Source organism: Sceloporus occidentalis, unplaced genomic scaffold (assembly GCF_023333645.1).
Source record: "Sceloporus occidentalis isolate IW3139 unplaced genomic scaffold, rSceOcc1.0.p SCAF_328, whole genome shotgun sequence".
Taxonomy (NCBI): domain Eukaryota; kingdom Metazoa; phylum Chordata; class Lepidosauria; order Squamata; family Phrynosomatidae; genus Sceloporus; species Sceloporus occidentalis.
Genome location: NW_028317308.1, coordinates 578,790 through 594,738, shown reverse-complemented (window position 1 = coordinate 594,738; position 15,949 = coordinate 578,790). Strand labels below are relative to the sequence as shown.

Sequence of the window (15,949 nt, the reverse complement as noted above, 5' to 3'; positions counted from 1 at the left end):
GATGGGTATTTTCACAAATATGGGGGCTTGCAGAAGGAGTTAAGCGTTTTGCTTTAGGAAAGGCCAAGCCAGCAAGAGCCTCCTGCGAGAAGGGCAGAGCGAGCCTTGGGTGATGGAGCGTTAGAAAGGAGAGGCTTTCTATGGAGCACTATGCACCCTCATACCTCCCAACCTTCTACCCCCCGTGAATCGGGACGCCAGGGAGTGCGGCCTGGGAGGAAGAGTCACTCAAACTGGCCGCACCACTGTGCATGCGCACAATTCCACACTATCATGGTAACTGAGCTGTTTACAAGATCGCCACTTCTTAATACTATCTATAGCAAAACTATGAATATTGGCCTAGGCCCCAGCACTCAAATGGTTAACGTAAGTGGATTTGGGGAGATAAAGCGAGCATCTCTCCTGCAAACCCCCCGTAAAGTATCGCAGATGAGACACGAACACCCAACCACCTCGCCCCGGATTTGGACAGACAGACAGCCCATTCCAGACATACAGATTGGGGAAATGATGGAGGAAAATTAAAAGGATGGAAGTAGCCTTGGAGGCAGATATAAAGTCACAGAGAGACGGCACAGAGGCATGGAGACCGTGTCACTAGCGGGAGGAGAGACAGGCGGCGGTACCACAGTCAGTCTACGATTCTGTTTTGTTCTCTGACACTTTTATTGTTCACCCGGTGTCTCTGTGACCGACAGGGGCCGACACTCTGACAATCCCCCCCCCCCCCCCCCCGATAGGAGAAGTGGCAGCTGTCAGCCCGGCTCCGCAGACGCCGGCGACGTCACCCATTCAGATTTCAGAGAGACCGTAAATAACCAATGTGAGGACAGCCAGTTAGGGGGTATTAACCCTAAAAAAACAACACGAGCCAAGGCGGCGATGCAACCAGCAGAAGGGAAACGAAGTGCAAACACGCGAGACGTTGCCAGGGATAAGGATGGAGAAGGGAGACGGGGAAGAGATAGGAGAAGCCGCTCCGTTTTCTCCATCCTTCTCTCTGATAAGCGCTGCCATTCGTCTTCTCGCTATGAGCAGTGAAGTGCAGAGGGCAGAAAAACCATTCGGAGAAGATGTTCCAGAATCCATAGGGTGCTTGATTACAAGAGAAAAACACCGGGATCCCAAGAAAGCAAACGGAAGTAAAAAAAAAGAGAGAGAATACTGCACACAATAATTATATATTTATAACACCAAACATCTCCAGTCTCTCTACCTCCGCTTTGTGATAATCAATGAACCTAGCATTGTATTGTACTTTAACAATTAATTAAACGCACATCCGCAGGGGTGGCGCTGCCATAGAAGAAGATCAAGCAGCTGCTTAGGGTCCTCTAAGATGATATGGGGGTGAGGCATACATACACTTATACATCTTATTATTTATTTATATTTATTTATGATCATAGTTACTACGTTTCTTCTTTTATGTATCATTTTCATCAGTTGTATTAGGGGATGAGCGCAGTTGTAGCTGATGGGTAAGGAAAGCGATGCTATTTCAGATGGTGAAGAGCGGGGGGGGCGATTGTCGGTCCTCAAGTCAATCTTTATGTAGTGGAGGGGTCCAGATGTGCACAAGGCAGCCAAAGCTGCCAGGGCTAAGGTCTGGCTTTTGCCCCTTCACCGGCCAACCTGCCCACCTCTGGCTGAATAAGGAGAAGAGCGCAGTGATAGCTGATGGAGGATTAAAAAGAAAAAGGACAGAGGTGTACTGCGCGCACGCGGTGGGACGAAAGAAAAGTGCCATTAGGAAAAGGGATACGGCAGCAGTAGAGAGCGTACCAATGGAAGTCACTCACACTCACACTCACACTCGGGTAGATGCCGAGGCTACACTTGTACAGAAAAAGAAATCCATGAGCCTCCTCGCCCTGACCGGCCAGCTGCAGAGATAAAGGATGCCGCAGCTCTAAATAATTTGCACATAAAAGGGAGGAAAACTGAAAAAAAAACCAGCCGCTTCATCATAGGCGCATGCAATGGGTGCCACGCTGCTGCTATAATATTAGCCTCTATCAGGAGTGCAAGCGACACCCCAACACACGCACACAATGACAGCTAAGCACACAAGGCGCGCACAGAACACACAGATTTACGGGGTCCTCTGCCGTTCCTCTAATTGAGTGAGGAACTCACCAGACGTTTAATTAAGGGAAGGGAGACCCCGTGTCACACAGAAGCAGATGGACCGAGTCCTAATTGGTAATTAACTTGCATATGCCAGCTGAGAAAGCACTGTATCCCGCGTAAAGGGACACAAGGACTGTCAAAGTGACGAGCCCCAGGAACCAGAACGCAGAGGCATGCCGGGTAATAAGAAGACGAACTGAAATACGACAACAGGGCAGCAAAAAATATATAAAAAAAGTCAACACAAAGCAACATAAAAAGTGGCAATATTACTAAGTCGGGAAAAGGCAGCATATTTTGGAAGAGCATCTCAGCGGTGTTATTATTAAATCAGAGGTCAGCAAATCCAAAATATAAATCATGGACGGGGTGAAACAACGTTCAGGTTTGTGCTTGAGGGTTGAGGGTCAGACAGCGTCAGCCAATTCAGAACTTTAGCCGCTGCCGGATAAACGGGGGTTCTGCAGGACAACAGGGACGACGCTTGCGTTCATTAATCCTCCTTAAATATTTTATGCAACATCACCAAATGATGCGTACATCTGTCCTCGCACTGTGTGTAACAACGAGACGGGAAGCGAAAGCAGAATGGAGATTAGATTCGGAAGCTGGCCAACTGCAACCTCGCTGTTTTACAACTCCCATCAGACTCAGCCTGCCGGAGTGTCCTGCGACACGACGACAAGAAACGGAGAGCAACGATCAGAACAACGATAGTGAAACAAAACAACCTGATCCAGAAGCACAGCTATGAGATATTAGGACGGGGAAGCAGCCAGGCGTCTGACGTGGTAGACGGGATATTACGTCCGGGACTCTATACTCCGAAAGGCGGATAAAAGACGTATCTGCTGCACACTGCTGTATAACGAATACGGAATCCTTCTCTTTGCAAAATACATCATTGTATCCTAAAATCCAACTGTACATCATAGTGGCACACGTTTAACCCCTTTTCTCCCAATATCCAGAGATACAGCACACTCAGAGGCCAGAAGCGTGGCACCCCATTAACCCAATTTCTGCTGGAAGGCCGGAGTGCGGTATCCCTTTAGCACCTACCCTTGCCAATAGCCGGCAGTATGGTTCTCGCCGAACCCTATCCTGCCTGTATCTAGGATCGTGGAACTCTTATTAACCACTACCCTGCCATTTCAATAAAAACACATTTCATTTTTCCCATTATTTCCGTAGTCTTTAACCTTGTTCTACTCTTTCCCTTTTACGAGCCACAGCCTTATAGGATCGCCCCACCCCGGTTCCAATGCTGCACGCTCCACAAATCCACGCGCTGCTCTGCGGAGAAGCTGATTAATAGATGCCATCACTCAGTGTCCGGCTGGAGGTAGCAGCTCCCCCCAAGAGCAGAGATAACGAGCAGCCAGAATAATGAGCAATGACAGGTCACTCGTCATTCTGATGGGATGTAATTAGGGAGCCAAGAAGAGGGGAAAGGCGTGTATCACCCTGCGCGATATGATACGATAGAGGAGAGAGGAAAGAAAAAAAAAAAGCCATGTGTCACCCACAGGGTGACCGAAATGGGAAGTGGGGTGGAGAGACGGGCGAGAGAGGCACAGGAGAGAAAGACTGGTGTGTGCCTGCCTTTGTTCCATACATAACAGACTACGGGAGACGATATCAAAATAATGTTTTAATGTTTGAATAAACCTCAGTATGAGGTCGGAGGGCAGGGATCATAGGCCAGTACCGATCAGTTTCACGGGGCGGTTGTTATATCTTCTAGACAGATCGGCTTCAATCTGCAACAAGATAAAGACACGGGAAGCAGAAAGGTTCATTCCCCGTAACGCAATTTACCGTACAATTATCTGTATCGCGGGAACAAAACCGGTGCAAAGCATTAAACGAGGAGCAACCGTCAAGGAAATTAACAGAGTTTTCAATAGATTTGCCTAAATTTATAAATCTGGCTCTAAGTTTTATGGGGGGAAAAAAAATACAAAACCACATTTTAAGGGTTTTTGGCTTTTCTAGCCAATCCTGTTTTTTCCCTCTGCAAAATCAAACTGGAATATAGGCTCAGGTAGTTAGTTCTATTCCACCAATATCTTTCCAGTCCCCGTCCTCCCCAAAAGACGAACGCGCTTTCTGGACTGTTTTGACAGGAATGGGGTTTCAAGAATCACTTTCCCATTTTTTTTTCTAACCTGGGCCTGTAGCTCTCTGCTGCGTTCTTGTATAAGTAGCAGCTTTGGCTCCACGCTCTGCCTCTCCTCCTCGGCCGCCTTGCCTCTCTCCACCCATGCCTCGCTTTTCTTCTCGAGGAGTTCTGCCTGTCTCAACCGCTGGCGCAACAGATCCGTCACACGGTCCACGTACCTGCGACAGAAGAACTCAGCTGAGAACGGACACGATATCCATCCTTGCTGGTTGTAATAATATTCTAGAGAACCACAAAACATTATTTGAAAATATATGCATGTACAATTCATATACCTGATGTAACACAAGGGATAGAACTTACCGGGGAGAAGCAAGAATGAGGAAAAGATGTCTCATTCGTACATCTGTCAGTCGGGCAATTAAATCTCGCACAACTGACAACATGGAGACTACTTTTCCCCTGGTCTGTCCGTGCAGAACCGGAGGAGCAGTCTGGAACTGCGTGACGGCGACAATATCTGTTTCACCATCCAGACCCTGAAGCCACTGAGATAAGAAAACTTCCAACTAACGGGCAAGAGAAAAAGGACAGAAATTACCAAAAATTATAAAAATAAATGGCTAGTTGTGGGTAAAAGATGGCCAGATAGGGCAAGAAGAAGTTGGCAGGGAGAAATTACAGACAAGGAAAAAAATTGGAGGAGCCAGGACACAAGAATGAGAGAATGGGAGGTAAGCAGGTAAAGCGAGGAAAGAAAAGAACGCGGCCAAGAAATAATTACCTCCATTAATTCATCCACAAACTGATTTCTCGTCTCAGTGTTTTCCAGAATGGAGAGAGCGTCTGACCCACGCGCCACTCCTGCAGGGACTGGTAGGGAGAGACAGTCATGGTGAGCAGGAGAAAGCGACGGTGCTCCGGCCAGAGTTAGCCAAACAGCACCGAGGTACAACAAAGGGTTAGTTCGTGTAACCAAAAAGAACGGACATACAAAGAACAGATAATCAAGCGGTGTCACCAGAAACAGAGCAATTGAGATGTCGGAGAAACTATGATCCGGAGTCACCCAGGAGAACCAACAACGTATGAGCCGGCGTCACCGGGAATGAACACTCGGTCATTGCTATCAAATCTGGAGCCATTCCCGGGCACATAACTACATTTAATTCTCATAACCGTAGAACTTTAATGGATCATCCCTTCTGACTTTGTGCTAAAACCCAACCGCACCACATACTCTGAATATTTTATAATACGAATGTTACTCTGTATCAGACGCCATCACTGTAGACGGACAATTTTTTTTTTTTTATTATTTATAAAAATCAACTAATGCCAGGAGTGGACAGTAGAGCTGAATGCTGATTCCTGCTGAATGCTGATGGTATGGTCCAAAAAACTGAGATTTTACAATCCTACACACGCCATCGTATTACCGGGAGCGAGTAAAACGTCACTTGAAATTCATTGTAATAAATGTTCCTTTTTCTGCCTTCTAAGCAGACTTCTACGTTTAGTCCTCACCGTCATTGCCTGCTTCCATCACTGTAATTATTTCTGCAGGAGACACCTCCTCGATGTCCCAGACTATCCCATCGCCTCCAACAATCTGCAAGAACAGAAAAGTGACTTAAGAACCAAAATCACCCATCCTGTACTCACTGTAGATCACGCATGAATCGCCCTCATTATATGAAAGTTCATGCAAACGGCACAATTTCCATCTTTCTGTCTTACCTCTGAATCCTGAACACCACCCCAGTCTACCTCTCCCACCGCTGTGTCTTCTAATATCACTCCTGTCTCTCCTGGGGTTGTGGTTATTCCCCCTAAATCTCCCCAGTCAATCTGCAAAAGAGAAAAGGCTGTAGCACATATGGTGGAATGAAACTCCTTGGGCTGTTCCGTCGCCTGTTGTTCTTACATCCCCTTCCGCTGCAGGTTCAGAGATTTCTTCCTCTTCAATCTCTGGACGCTCCACTTTCTCTGGGGCTTCTCCAACACGCCATTCGTAAACAGTGGTGTCTCCATGTTTTTGTACAAACTGGAGGAGAGGGAGAGCCTGATCTGGGGAGCTGCAAAAAAAAAAAAAAAAAAAAAAAAGTACAGTATTAAAAAAAAAAAAAAAGGAAAAATGTATGTTTCACCTTCAGTGAGGATGAGCTTATTCAATGATTTTTAGGACGTTTGTGAAGACCAAAAATAATCAGATTTCTTCTATTCTAGTCTATTCCATTCCGCCTTAATCTTGAATTATGCTAAATAATAAGCAAATTGAATGTGTTTGCATCACTAGCAGCCTCAAATAGTTTTAGACATACAACAGGTAAATGCTCCATTTTTTAGCTGCGTGGCCACAGATAGTTCAAAGCGCCATTTACTAATAGCCGCCACCTTGTATGACCTTCTGCTTTGACCTTCTGCTACATCTCCTTATCCATACAGTTTATAGAGAGAAATCGCTGTTAGGTCGTTCCCCACACTTTCTTTACTCTACTGTACCTACCTTTCACATACAAACGACACACAAGCCAAGTACAGCTCGATGGCCGGTGACAGCGCCGCCGCGTCTGCTCCAACCTGTCTCAGGAGCGACGGGATATCACGGACCAAAGCCTGAAGCTCTTTGCGTATGTTGTCCCCCTTTAGAGAGAAGGTGACAACCGTCAAGCAAGTGCAACACCCCACAATGTTATATGTCACGCTGAATATGGGTACATTAATTAATAGATCAAGGTGCTATATACATACATATATATATATATATATATATATATATATATATATATATATGCGAGGTGGCCCTTTAATTGTACAAAGGTAGCAGAAAGATTTGTAATAAAGGATTCCCATCTGGAATAGAGGGAAGATGTGAAGGATCCCACCGTGAAGCTTCCGAGTGAGTACACTCCGAGTAGCTGACGGCACTCACATTGATCCCGTAATGCTTGCAGCTGCTGTAATACCGCTCCCGTTGTTCAGCTGCTCCCTGCATGCACTCCTCCGCTCGGCGCTCACTCTCCCCAACCAGCTGCTGACACCGTGACATTTGCTTTCTTAGAGCTGGGATCTCATAACTCACACTTCGTACTAAAAGGCTGCCGCACTCCCCTAGGGAAGACAGACACACGTGACACTCGATGAAGACAAGAAGAGAAAATTAAGCCAATGCTGTAATGAATATGAAATTTGCAAACCAATTCACCTAAATACGTATTCTCAGCTTGATACAGAGACAACACCTCCTGCCAGTCCTGTAAAAACAGATATCAGTGAAATCAACAAGAAATAACCCAAAAGAAACCTACGGTTATCAACAATCAACTGGAGCCACAGCTGACCTGACCCCATCTTATAATAAAAGATGGACTACAACTAACGCAATTTAAATTGACTGCAATCAGCAATAGATATGGAAGTCCAGCTACAGACTTTGACGACCCTGTAACCGGCCTCTCATATCTTCCTGGAATTCACCAGAATAATGCAATTTCTTTTAATTCTTATTAGGATGGAATGAAGGGGTCTTTGGGCCGGCAGTATTACAGGGCGTTTAGGAAATTGCGGGTGAGCTGTAACACCGGTAACGCTTGGGATCTACATGGCAGACTTAGTATTTCTCACGAGCCGGTTACCTTCATCCTCTGAGACGAGTATCTTCCAAACAGGTTCTTGGTGGCCGCTTCTGTTCCCTTAAGGATTTCCACAATCTTCAGGCAGTGGAAGTAATTAATATCTAGAAAGAATACAGAACCAATGAAACGGTATCAAAGGAGTTAATTTAATACACACCGTGTTCCTCTCTGCTTTTTGCTTATGGTCGAAAACATGTCATATACATCGATAGAGAACATATTGTATGAGATCATATTGTATGTTCTCTGTTGGTGCTCGTATAACGCATCCTATGTCAGAGAATAGCTGGAAGTCTGATAATTGTGTCTATAAGGCAGACAGATATCTTTGCTTCATTAAAAACAGTACAGCTATTTCCTTAAAAAAGTTTTATATTTAAATTTTTATATTTAAATGTTTGTTTTTTTAAATGTGGTATTTATATAATATATAATATATATATATGTGACTTCTTTATATTCCTTCTGCAGGTCCTCTGAGGAAGACTTTAACAGGCGAAACGCATTTTCAACCAACAGGCACACAAACAGCCGTTTCAAGGACGTTATAAGCACTCCCAGCATTAATTATCTTTGGTTCTTCTTGTTGTGTTGAGAACCACAAATTGTGTAATTTGTAATCGGTAGTAAGGGAACCTTGTATTGTTTTTTAATAATATTTTTGAGTGCACTCAGAGGTATGTATTATCGTATCAGATCTACTATGGAACGCTTTCTTTGTAATATTATAACACACTCCTAATGCCATAAACCAAGTCGTGTCCACCTTACACGAGTCCTGAACGTCCCTCAGGCATCGAACACAAAAGCTTTCACTTGCGTATCTTCTCTACCACCAGACTCGGGGGCAAGTAAAAGAGTTATTACCCTTGATTATCTCCATGATCGTTGGGAAGGCTGCAGAACTAAAGATGCCAACGAAGTAAATTCAAATTCATTTCCAGAAACCGCGATTATCGTTAAACCTGTATCCACGGTAACTGGAAGCTGAACTTTCCCCGCCTGTCTTTCCTCTAAAGCAGGGGTTCTCAAACTGCGGCCCTCCAGCTGCTGCAGGACTACATCTCCCATACTCCTCAGCCAGCCCCTTAGCTGAAGGAGCATTATGGGAGATGTAGTCCTGCAGCAGCTGGAGGGCCGCAGTTTGAGAACCCCGGCTCTAAAGTCTGAACCCCCGCACTTCTTCTCACATCAGCACGGACCAGCCTTTAATTTACTGGAGTCTCACATGTGCCGGACAGCAGGCTCCTGATCTCCTCGTGCTCCGGCATGTCCTGCAAGGCTTGGTTTATCTTCTCTCGGATCTGCTGTACTTTGCTTTGCCATTTGAGCGCGCAGTGCCTCCTGTCCACCAGCCAGTCTGTGATTGGAATCCACCACCCGGTGAAGAAACCGTGCAAGAAGAGTGTTAATTCTACAACAGCGTATGAACAACGTCACTCACAAACACACATGCACTCACCCAACAGCCGGCTGGTCTGGATATCAATGGGCACATTTTGAATGTCCTGCGAAAACAAAATTAAACACTGTAACAAAAATCAGCTTCCAAGAACCACTCGCACTTGGCGACACAATCATTATCACTGCTCCTCTACTCCTGATGACCCCATGAACGGAATCAACGTTCTCATCAGTACCTGTCGCTGATTTTCATATATGATCTTGTTGTTGGTGTGGCGCTGCGACATAGTACAGTGCCGGGTGCCGCAGCGTGTAGGAAGCAGCTGCAGAACGAATGCCTGGGTGTTTATGTGTCTATCTTTATTATTATTGCCTGTGCACACATATCATGCCTGCATACGGATGTTCTGTCTAAATAAACACAATGCGTGGTTGGACTACAACACCCACCAGATTTATGTAGGAACTGGGAAGGCTCGGAATAATGGGAGTTAAGATCAGCTGGAGATGTTCTCTCTCCTCCGGATGAGTTCTTTGTTGTCACTAGTATCAGATCAGCTGTCATCGCTCTTTCAAGCACAGACACCCCGCTCTCCGTCACGCCGCCTGTCACTATAGACACCATCGCTATCACGCATCATATCGTGTTACACCCGCATGCACTCACACTCACACTCTCAGATAAACCCTAATCACCACAACGCCTGAGTGTACAAAGTAACAATGATACAGGGTAACAGTGACCGCTTTTCTCAAATGGCAAGTTAGTGACCCGAGTATACAAAGTAATAATTACACCCGATCTGCGATACTCTGCACAATAACACAGAACCAGCTGTCACTCTGCACACCGCAGCACCTCACCCGCTCTCCGTTCCCCGGGTATTATTCTGCTGTTCTTATTATTGCTCTTTAGTGGTCGCTGCTCTGTCTCGGGGGGGGGTTAGCGCTGTTGCCCCGGAGGCCAAACATTTCTCCTCACCCTTCCATGAGGGGTTCTGCTGGGGTCAGTCTGCGACGGCGGGTTAATCGTGCAGTACTATTTATTGACCCTATGGCCGTTGCATTGCCCCGGGATACTAGAACTATTACAAATGCCGGCACGGCACGGTAAACAGCGTCATACGGACCCCTTGTTAACAACATCGTTTAATAATGACGTCACACCGCTACCGGACCCACCTGCATCACGGCTCCGGTGACTCTTTAGCACACGTGTACCGGACGCGGAGTACCAGACCAATCACAGCTTTGGCACGTCACGGCCAAGTCCCACCTACTTAGGAACGTAGCCACTGAAAGGAAAGCAGGCGTGGCTTTACGACGTGTGTCAGTTCGGCCGGTCTGGTGCGTGGCTTTCAGTACTAGGAGACGGCGGCAGAGGGCGCTGTGGGCGCTTGTATCAAACATCGGAGCCGCTCATACTTTTTAGTAGCGGATTTATTGCCATTATTTTCCCCAAAAAAGCGAGCGAGAGGTGGGTCACAGAACCGAGCATTTCCAGCGGGAGAAGCGATATATTTCTATATCGTGTAGGCCTTGGCCTGCTCTGTACCTGCAGGCTGCGCTGTCTGCATTCTCACCTAGTGCTTTAACTGTTCAAGACTCCAAAATGTAAGGTATATAAAGCCTGAGAAGGAGAACGTAAGACCTGATCTGAGAACCCATTGTACAGCGCTACGGAATCTGATGGCGCTATATAAAACAATAACTAATAATAATAACCTTTAATCCAGGTTTGGGAAATACGATTAAGTGAGATTTATAGTGGGGGGGTGGAGCCCCAGAAACCCGAAAGACTCACTCACACTCCATCAACGTATTCCTGGTGTCTCCGCCGTCAGCTGCTGTGTCCCTGGCTCCTTTTTCCGCATCTCCGCGTTTCTTCTGTCTTCTTTTTTGTCAGCTTCTCCCCAGTATCAGCTGTGGTAACCAGGCCTCCCGGAGCGCTTCCTCAAAATGGCGACGCCTCCACGGGCACCCTCTCCCCTGATTGGAGGAAAGTTCTGAGGATGCCCCCAAGGGACAAGCTGTGGCTCCACCCTTTTGCGAAAGTACTCAGAGAGCAGAGATAATGCAGATAGATTAGTGGGGAGAGGTGCAGGAATGCTTCTCTTTCTCTGTGAATACTCTTGGAGTAGTCCCTCGAAAGGGCAGAGCCATGACGCACCCCACGGGGACAGCCTCTCCCCCATTCCAACAATCGGAGGACTTTTTAGGAAGCATTACTTCCTCCCCCGACTGCTATTTAATCTGTAAAATCTGTGGAATCTGAATGTTTATGCTTTTTAGGGTCTGCGCTCCCATAATTTGTATATTTTTTGCGTGGTGCATATTCCAGATTCTGACCAAACCTTAGGTGTGATCGGCCCCCCTGCCACACAGTTTCCTCATTGATGATGTCAAGAGAAGTTTTTAAATTACGCGAGAGTCCCACTTGGGTTAAAATGCGTTGCAGTCCCACTGATTCATCTCCTAGGATTCAGCAAACCTGGGTTACTTTGACCTAGTGGCGCTAAGCAATATTCAGACCTGGGAACTCTCTGGGAGAAGCATTTCTTCTCCGGGTCAACACCTGAATCCTCCGGGTCGTGGGAGTGGGGTCACTTATGTCAGTGGGCAGTCCCGGCCGCGTCCCACAAGGGTAGGCTCCGGGTAGCCGAAATTCAGAAGTTTCCGGGTATGGCAATATATGGCCGTATAGTTTGACGGAATTCCCAACATTTATGCCTCATTTGTTTTTTGAGTGGTTTTCAATAGGCATGCGCTGAAGTATCGCTTTGTTTTGTGGGTCAGGGACTTTAGACTGTAAGCTCTGTGGGTCAGAGACCTTCTTTTACAATGTATTCTTATTTTACCCTGCAACAGATCGTATTGTATCCCACTCCTCTTTAATTATACTGTAAATTGTGAAGCGCTGAATACACCTGTTATTACCAAATAAAATAAATAAAAATATACACACAAAACTGTTACATATATGTGTACGCACATAACATGTACATATATGTGTATGGAGCTGTTACACGAGACTGGAAAACTGACATTTTATAGCCCTACTTCCTACTAACCGGCTCCTCCTCACGTCGGATCATCGCAAAGGTTTCTGGTTCTCTGCTTATTATATATATAATCTATCTATAATCTCTCTCTCTCTATATCTATATCTTCATATCTTTATATATATATATATATATATATATATATATATATATATATATATATATATATATATATAATGTTTCGGATCTCGGGGGTGAGTGAGGTCTTGCTTTGTAGTGTAGAATATTTCTGTTCCACTCACTTGCCGCTGAATTCTGTTACAATGAGACAGGTGTGTCCTTCGTATAAATATTCATGTCCTAGTTCCTGCTCTCTCTTGTTTGTTGTGCTGGGAGGGTCAGGTTTAACCTTCAGAGAGAGAGAGAGAGACACCTGTACCAGGCTCAGGTAGTTTTGTACACGAGGAACAGAAAATGGCCCAGGACGACTGATACAAAGATACCCTCTGCGACTGGGATAGATTCCTCTCCATAACCCGCGTAAAGCAGGCTGAGTTGGGGAGTCTTCCCGATATCTTTGGGTGGCTGCGTGACACCCCCTGTCATCGAGGGAGAGACCAGTAGTCTGTGATAAGGTAAAAAAAAAACAAAAAAACAGGTAAGGCTGACATTAACCTTTTATCTCATTCTCATCCATCTCGTGTTTATGGCCCCAATACGTCTCTTAATTATCATTAAAGAGGCTGAATGACCACCATACCCACCGAGCCGAGATACCAACATTTTGTGGCTTTTATTTTTTTATATATTATTATATATATATATTTTTTATATATGTTATGGAGTGTTATGGTTTGATAGAATGCCCACGTTTGTAACCTGGACCACGTCTTGGATAGCGCGCCTTTAGATTCCATCGAGTAGATGAGGTCGTTACTGCAGGGATATTTCCAAGAAACCTAATGAGGCTTTATTATAATTATTATTTATTTATTTGTTTTATATGGCGCCATCCTATTTCACAGCGCTGTACAATAAGAAACAGAACATAACAAAGTAGCATATACACACATATATATATATATATATATATATATATATATATATATATATATATATATATATATATATAGCATAACAATTCATAAGAAATAATATAAAAATAAAGTAAATAAGCAATTGTATAAAATAAGAAACACTGAATTTCGAACGTACTCATGTTCTTTTTCCTTCAGTATGTAAAGTGTTTGATTTACTGCCCGGTGTAATGTTTATTTAAATGCGCTTTAAGTTGTATATAACATAATAACATTTTATGTATCCTTTATTTGTGATTAACGATAATGTGTTTGACTTTTCGGCGTTATTTATTGTTATATGAAGTGTTATGTATTTGGCAGGGTGAAGGGACATGGCCATGCACTACGTGTTATAGAATCTGTTTTCTAGTATAAAATAAGGCATCTGACCAACTGTTATTGTTACAAGTTGTATCCTTTGGATCATTTTTGTACAACTGGAAAGGGATCTGGGATCTGGCCCACAGGGATCTCCCCTCCAGTCTGTTTGAAAAATCCATAGTTTGTTGGCGTACGCAGAATAGGCGTCAGACCAGCAGGGAGAGGGGCAGCCCCTCTGCCACCCAACAGGGGTAGACCTTCACTACTCGTTGTTTGCTTCTCTCACATATCATTCTGCTTTCTCCCCCCAAATCCTCCCCAATTTGTGACTCTTGATGTCTCTATGTCTTATTTCTCTCCAGACACTCAATAATTAAATGGCGGAGACATCTCACAGTTGGTGGAAACTCACCTTTCTGCGCAAGAAGAAATCCACGCCAAGCGTGGTGTACGAATCCGTGGCAGAGCATGCAGGGAATGACAAAGGAGCAGAGGGCAACGCGGCGGAGAGCAATTACACGGCACGGCTGGAGAAAATAGTGGACAAAACCACAAAGGGCAAACACGTGAAGGTGTCAAACTCAGGACGATTTAAGGAGAGAAAGAAAGTTCGACCCTCTCTAAACGATGCTCCTGGACTGTGCCCAGAGCCCCCCACGGGGCAATAAAGAAGAGGGTAATATGGCAGTAAATGCCTTGAACCATGCACTGTTGTGTGATAACATGGCAACTGGTACCTCTGTCCTCCGCGGCGAATGTTCTACATGTCAACCTTTGCAAGGCCATAATAGACCATGAGAGAAAAAAAATATCCTTGAACTCGATACACAACTCTGGTGAGCAAAAAGCACTTGAGTGTTTACAGACACTTCACTCGCAGGACTGCATACAGCGTAGTCATTTGTTGTGTTCATGGATTTATGATGAGACACGCACTTTGCACTCAGAGATCTGAAAACTTCCTCGTATCAGCATACATGTGATATATGTGACAAGCGTGCGATAACCCATACCGATCGTTAACTGAGCGCACCGGGCACATATATTCACAGAACTCCTCATTGTCCCATACTATACCTCTTTGCATGCATAGACCGGCCCTCCCAACCATTCCAAAGGTGGCCAACCCGTCACTAACACCAACAAAAGGCAACTGCTCAGGACAGCACACTCATACTTGTGTATTCGAGTGTATCTTAGTATCTGTTGTTTCCATCAACAATGTATGGCTAGCGTTAAGTACCCAGCGTATGGAATGCGCTCGCTCGGGGTGTTTCTAGTCCTTCGGCTGCTGGAATTTAGTGCACTGGCCTCTTTTTGTGTTAATTATATACAACATGAAGTTGGAAATTCACCTTTTGGTTAAAATGAGAGGCTGTAGGTACCTCTAAATATACAATTTCTAAACACGGTAATAGAAGGGTTAGTTAGATAGTTAAATGGAAGGGTTGTTGATTATTTTGTTAACAGTTTTTACAACAGTTTGTGACCTACGAGAAGGAGGGGATCATACATTTTTACTACGATTTGTAGTAAATTATTAATTGTTTTGATAGATTTTGTAGCTTTAACATTACTTTATATTACCAAAACATCAGTCCTTATATATATATATATATATATGTATATATATGTCACCTGCTTGATACTGGGTTTGATTCACTAAACAGTGAGTCGATACATTTCATGACACTTCATATTTGCAATGAAGAAGGAATCTCAGTAAGTTTTTCCTGTAAGAAGAGAGGTATTGTCCTCAAATAATGTGTAGTTAATGCAGTTAAAATAATTTTGTACATCTTACAACACACACACACACACACAATGCAATGTTTCGTGCAATCTGGGTAGAAAACACTTACAGCAATATTTTTGTAACATTAATTATCATACAAGACAAGCACTGCATACACAAAAATAAACTACATTTTTTTTTATAAGAGAATTACTTTTTTGGTATCATTATTATAATTTCAGATTTGTTGAGTTCATTTCATCTTTTACACACTCACACTCACACGCTCACACACACACGCTCACACACACACTCACACACACTATATGTGGGAATTGTTGCCCATTCATCCAGTAGTGAATTTTAACTCCAGTGGAAGCTCAGAACTCTTCAGCTATGGAATCAGCAGAGCGTCGGTGACTTTTACGCACCATGCGCCTCAAAACTCAGTGACCTTGCACTATGACGTTACGTGGTCTTGCACTTCATCGCTGAGTTGCTGCTCTTCC

At 44.5% G+C, this 15,949-nt stretch overlaps 1 protein-coding gene across 1 annotated transcript; it reads right to left on the bottom strand.

Annotated features, from left to right (window-relative positions):
* Positions 1 to 3,833: 3,833 nt before the first annotated feature.
* Positions 3,834 to 9,404, bottom strand: LOC149274515 (CDK5 regulatory subunit-associated protein 3-like). The gene is made up of 13 exons (XM_089505421.1): positions 9,362 to 9,404; positions 9,128 to 9,259; positions 7,900 to 8,000; positions 7,470 to 7,518; positions 7,197 to 7,375; positions 6,771 to 6,907; positions 6,201 to 6,339; positions 6,002 to 6,112; positions 5,789 to 5,873; positions 5,046 to 5,134; positions 4,625 to 4,830; positions 4,308 to 4,479; positions 3,834 to 3,899 (listed from the first exon to the last, which is right to left on the bottom strand). The coding sequence occupies exons 2-13, from the start codon at positions 9,168 to 9,170 to the stop codon at positions 3,834 to 3,836; spliced, it is 1,377 nt and encodes a 458-aa protein (XP_089361547.1). The 5' UTR covers positions 9,171 to 9,259; positions 9,362 to 9,404.
* Between the last annotated feature and the right edge of the window lie 6,545 nt (positions 9,405 to 15,949).